At 38.7% G+C, this 6267-nt stretch overlaps 1 protein-coding gene across 2 annotated transcripts; it reads right to left on the reverse strand.

The window, feature by feature from the left end:
- Positions 1 to 4327: 4327 nt before the first annotated feature.
- LOC139063799 (zinc finger and SCAN domain-containing protein 20-like) lies at positions 4328 to 5768 on the reverse strand. Of its 2 annotated transcripts, XM_070546620.1 has the most exons (3): positions 5218 to 5768; positions 4450 to 4518; positions 4328 to 4419 (listed from the first exon to the last, which is right to left on the reverse strand). In XM_070546620.1, exons 1-3 carry the CDS (start codon positions 5645 to 5647, stop codon positions 4328 to 4330), a joined length of 591 nt encoding a protein of 196 aa, XP_070402721.1. In that variant the 5' UTR covers positions 5648 to 5768. The 2 variants fall into 2 exon arrangements, with proteins under 2 accessions (XP_070402721.1, XP_070402720.1); XM_070546619.1 differs by having other exon boundaries at positions 4328 to 4518.
- Positions 5769 to 6267: the final 499 nt, after the last annotated feature.

Genomic DNA, 6267 nt, shown 5'->3' on the forward strand with positions numbered 1-6267 from the left:
TTTAAAGGTTCATTAAAACATTAAAATCATCATTTTTAAAAAACGTTAAATTTTTCATTAAAACGTTAAAATGTTCATTAAAATGTTTAAATGTTCATTTTTAAAAATGTTAAAAGGTTCATTAAAACGTTAAAATGTTCATTAAAATGTTAAAATGTTCTTTAAAACATTAAAATGTTCATTAAAACATTAAAATGTTCATTAAAACGTTTAAAGGTTCATTAAAACGTGCTTGTTTCTTTATGATGTCAGAAAGATACAGCTTGTTTCAAAAAATGAACATTTAAACGTTTTTATGAACCTTTAAACATTTTAAAGAACATTTTATTGTTTTAATGAACCTTTAAACATTTTAATGAACATTTTAACGTTTTAAAAAATGAACATTTTAACGTTTAATGAACATTTTAACATTTTAATGAACATTTTAACGTTTAAAAAAATGAGCATTTAACCGTTTTAATGAAGAATTTAATGTTTTAAAGAACATTTAAACATTTTAATGATGATTTTAACGTTTTAATGAACATTTTAACGTTTTAATGAACATTTAAATGTTTTGATGAACATTTTAACATTTTAATGAACATTTTAACGTTTTAATGAATAATTTAACATTTTAATTAACTTTTTAACATTTTAATGAACCTTTAAACGTTTTTTAAAATGAACATTTAAACATTTTAATTAACATTTTAACGTTTTAATGAAGAATTATATTCAACAAGCATATATATATTCTGATATATATCAGACATATATATCTTGTTTCTACATGATATCAGAAGGAGAACTGCTTGTTTCTTTATGATGTCAGAAGGAGACTGCTTGTTTCTACATGATATCAGAAGGATAATGCTTGTTTCTACATGACATCAGAAGGAGACTGCTTGTTTCTTTATGCTGTCAGAAGGAGATTGCTTGTTTCTTTATGATGTCAGAAGGAGACTGCTTGTTTCTTTATGATGTCAGAAGGAGAAGGAGACTGCTTGTTTCTTTATGATGTCAGAAAGATACTGCTTGTTTCTTTGTTATGTCAGAGGCAGTCTGCTTGTTTCTTTATGATGTCAGAAAGAGACTACTTGTTTCTTTCTGATGTCAGAAGGAGACTGCTTGTTTCTTTATGATGTCAGAAAGTCTGCTTGTTTCTACATGATGACAGAAAGTCTGCTTGTTTCTAGATGATGTCAGAAAGAGTCTGCTTGTTTCTAGATGATGTCAGAGGCAGTCTGCTTGTTTCTAGATGATATCAGATATCATGAAGAAACAAGCTGTATCTTTCTGACATCATAAAGAAACAAGCACGTTTTAATGAAAATTTTAACGTTTTAATGAACCTTTAAACATTTTTAAAAATGAACATTTAAATGTTTTAATGAACTCTTTCTGACATCATGTAGAAACAAGCAGTCTCATTCTGACATCATGTAAAAACAAGCAGACTCTTTATGACATCATAAAGAAACAAGCAGTCTGCCTCTGACATCATAAAGAAACAAGCAGTCTCCTTCTGACATCATAAAGAAACAAGCAGTCTCCTTCTGACATCATGTAGAAACAAGCAGTTTCTGACATCATGTAGAAACAAGCAGACTGCCTCTGACATCATAAAGAAACAAGCAGTATCTTTTAGCTCTTTTCCATCGCCTGGTCTGGGACGGTCAGGTCTGGGTATTATGGACCGGTATGTACCGGTATGGGTCTAGAAGTTTTCTGGCAAGCGTTTCTATCACATTCCAGGCTCCAGTAACTAGGCGGGGTAGCGTAATGCGTCACGCGCGATGTGTGCCTTAACGTCACACAGCGCGACGAGATCGCGCCAAAACACAACAACAATGGAGTCCAGTCACCAGCGCGTTCTTTCTGTTCTTGGTGTTTGGTATATTCTTTACACCCACATCACGATAGCGTTTAGAGCTATGCTGTGCGCATCGAGGAGGAGGGCAGCTGAAAGGCGACGACGCTTTCTGAAATTAATATCGGACACGAGGCATAACTTTCTACTGTTGAGACAAAGACGGAGGCGCCAGGTGGTAAGTAACTTCTAATGCTGTAATACATGTCGTTATAATCTCTGAAGGGGTGTCTAGGGCAACTATCAAAAAACAAAAACAAAATAAAAAAAGCACCAAAATCAAATGGTTTGGTTGTATACTGGTCATTTAAGACATGCTAAACATGAAAGGCCAACACCTAACTAAGTTTCAAACAGCTTCTGCACTCATGGTGATGCTAGTCAACAGGAGGGCCTGAATCCTTCACTCTTTACTTCCTGGGCATGTCATAGATAAGTTGTGCAGCTGTACTGAAATTATTATAATTAATTATATAGGTAATTACAAGCAATACCACATTTGTGCATTTTATAAAGTGAACAAAACATAACCAGTCACTGGTAGTGCCATAAAGAACAGCTGTTATTTTAACCTTAAACAAATTCTATTGATGTGAACTTTATGTCTATAACCATACTGTTTCAATCTTTTTCACGGCACTATTCTTTTTACTTTTACTGTGTTATGACTGTTTTTTTTTTTTAGTTGGCTCTTTTGAATCAGCGACGGCAACCAACTGTGTGGGCCTTCAGCCGTGCCAGCGCCTTCTGGGATGTGACCATGCCAAACTTCACTCTGTCAGATTGGATAGCTCATTTCAGAATGTCAGAAGAGACCTTTTCATATCTTTGTTCCAAGCTCCGTCCAGCCATGCAGAAGAGGAACACCAACTTCAGAGCCTGCGTGCCACTCAGGAAAAGAGTTGCAATTGCACTGTGGAAGCTTGCAACTAACAGTGAATACAGGAGCATCGGGCTTCTTTTTGGTGTCAGCACGACCTCTGTGTGCCGCTGTGTGCAGGACTTCTGTAAGGCTGTCTGTAAACTTTTGCTTGCCGAGGTTATTGCTTTTCCAACTCTGCAAAAGCTACAGGAAATGGCTGACTATTTTGAGACCAGGTGGGGGGTTCCTCAGTGTGTGGGTGCCATCGATGGTTCCCATATCCCAATAATCGCACCACAGGGATTCCACACAGACTACTTCAATAGGAAAGGTTGGCATTCCATAATCCTCCAGGGCATTGTGGATGGCAGAGGCATGTTCTGGAATGTTAATGCAGGTCAGCCAGGTAGCTTGCATGATGCCCGTGTGCTGCGATTGTCCACATTTTGGGACTTGGTTGCTCATGGATAACTGCACCCAACTAGTACCAAGAACATTGAGGGAGTAAATGTAGGCTTTTATGTGCTCGGGGACTCTGCCTATCCTCTGCAGAACTGGCTCCTAAAACCATTTTCTGACAACGGTCGTCTCACTGCTGAACAACAGGCGTACAACAGGAAAACGTCCAGAGCCAGAGTTGTGGTCGAAAATGCATTTGGGAGGCTAAAGGGTAGGTGGCGATGTCTTCTGAAGAGAAACGACAGTGATGTAGAGCTTCTTAAACACATGGTGCTGACCTGTTGTGTGCTTCACAATATCTGTGAGAGCCATGGGGAGGAATATACAGAATGTGACGCACCTGCTGATGAACCAGTGGTTGCAAATATGCAGGAAGTTGCAGAGGAGGGCAGTGATGTGCGTGAAGCTCTGATGCGACACTTCACCCGCTGACCTCAGTTTGTGTTTTTTCTTTCCATTTACTTTGTTTATTGTTTTGACACTTTTAACTGTTCGAAGCCTGTAGTTTGAACTGAAATGTTTGTTTTATTTTCAGAACTTAATAAAGTACACTATTTTACTGTTAACGAACTGTTGCACCTTTTCATTTTAACATATATTTAAGGTGGGCTGTAATGTAATCTACATTTATTATGTAAACGTAAATTTGCGAGCAAAAATTTTTAAGACAATTCATGCACACCTTGTTTTTCTTTGAAAATTTATTGATAAAAAGGACAGACGGATAAAAAAAATTACGGGACAAATACATGGCACCTTACTGCCTGGGTGGTGGCAGGAAGTCAGAGGAGCTGCCCATTCTTTGTGCGACCAGTCCAAGAACAGCATTTAAGGCACCCAAATGTTCAAAATATCGCTCTGCGATCTGTAATTCATGTTGTCTTGATGCTGCTGCGTCTTGTTGCATCCAGTTAACCTGCTCCCGGCTTATGCCTTCCATTCTGTCCATCTGCCTGCCATCTGCGATCTGCAACTCATCAAATATCACCTGTGTCCGTGCTTCCAATCGCCGTCTTCGGTCACCTGGAAACAACAACATTGACAATTACATTTGTGTTTATATGGATATCAAAATGTCAGTTGTCCAGTGAACTTGTCAGTTTTGTTTATGCACAAAGCAATTTTTAGAATGGTCAGACACTACCTGTGCGTCAACGACATGGTAGATGTTCCTCTCGAGTGGTAGTGGACAGAGGTGATGGTGGTGGCGATGGAACTGGCCGAGGCGATGGTGGCACAGAAGGTACGGACAGAGGTGATGGTGGCACAGAAGGTCCTGGAGTGCTACTTGAGGAAGTGGATGGTTCCTCTGAAGAGGGAGTGTTTTCCGCTTCAGATGTGTCTGAAAAACACAGATCAAAAAATTAGTCAGTAAGAAAAGGTCACGAAATAAATCGGTAAGAAAAGCACAATATTTTTACAGCAAAAGAGCATATAGGCATATAGTAAACTTAATAAAACTGCTATGATTCAAGGCCATTTTGTCATTTGGAACGTGTCCACTAGATGGCAGTAATTCGCCAGTGACGTACAGATTAATTGCAATTTAATGTTATATTCTTATTCATCCGAAAAATATATACTTGTTAAAAGTCCACTCTAGGCGAAAAACACTGCTGGCACAACTTTTGGGATATTTATAATATTAGATCAGCTCGCTTCTTCTCACTGTGCGTGCTCAGCTGTATAAAACAATGAGATGCTAACAACACTGAGATGCTAACGTGAAAGGCTAACCGAATTTCCCATGTTTTAAACAATGAGACGCTAACAAGAAAGGCAAACTCCGCTCCAGCCTCATGTACTCAACAAGGACATGCTAAACATGAAAGGCTTATATCGCGAACAGCGTGTTAAGAAACACGGGGGAATGCTAAATGAAGGTTAGCATAAACACGAGGGGATGCTAAGGCTAGTTAACATGAGGGGCTAAATCCTTTACTTGCTGAGCATTTCTTAAATAGCTGCTGCTATTATTCAGTGTTTTTGGTGCTGCAATGAATGGCCTGCAGAGCTAAAAGACAACAAAAGAAATGCTTACCAACAGGGTTTATGAGTGACTCCAGGATACTGGTCGCTGAGTCCAGGCCTCCTTCGCTGCCTCGGTTTGACGGTCTGTGTCCATAAATAGCGTCCACCACATCGTACCACTTCCATGTACTTCGCCCATTCCCACTACGGCCGTTGCTGTCCTTAACTTTTCTGTAGTGGGCTTTTATTTTTTTCAGCTTAGCACGACAGTGCTCGGAGGTGCGCTGGAATCCTTCAGCTGCCATGCGCTGAGAAACTTCTTTGAAGACTTTCTCATTTCTTATCATCCCATCCAGCTCGGCCTGAATGTTGCTATCTCCGATGATGGTGAGGAACGTTTGAAGCTCCGCATTGGACCAAAAGCTATTACTTGCAGGCATTTTCACACACAAGAAGTACAGCCAAACAAACACTGGAACTCGACTCACTTCCTTTTCCATCCCCTGGGATTGTCGCGGGTAGTTACGTAATTTCTCCCCCAATCAGAGGACTCTGGACCTTTTACGCTTTGGCTCCGCCCAGACCAAAAATCTCTGGACCCAAAACAGAAGGGGTCCCGCTCTGGCCCGCTACTGGACCGGTTCGGGTAGTTTCCTGGACTGGTTTAAACAATCGAAACAGAATATTTAGTGACCCGATCCTTCCCATTCCATGCCAGTTTGGTCGGTGGAAAAGGCCTATTGCTGATATCATGAAGAAACAAGCAGTCTGCCTCTGACATCATAAAGAAACAAGCAGTCTGCCTATGATATCATAAAGAAACAAGCAGTCTCATTCTGACATCATGTAGAAACAATTAGTCTCCTTCTGACATCATAAAGAATCATTTTAACATTTTAATGAACATTTTAATGAAGAATTTAACCATTTTAATGAAGAATTTATAGTTTTAATGAACATTTAAACGTTTTAATGAAAATTTAAACGTTTTAATGAACCTTTAAACATTTTAATGAAGATTTAAACATTTGAATTATGATTTTAACGTTTTAATGAAGAATTTAACGTTTTAATGAACATTTAAACATTTTAATGAACATTTTAACGTTTTTAAAAATGA

The sequence above is a fragment of the Nothobranchius furzeri genome, chromosome 17 (assembly GCF_043380555.1).
Source record: "Nothobranchius furzeri strain GRZ-AD chromosome 17, NfurGRZ-RIMD1, whole genome shotgun sequence".
NCBI lineage: Eukaryota > Metazoa > Chordata > Actinopteri > Cyprinodontiformes > Nothobranchiidae > Nothobranchius > Nothobranchius furzeri.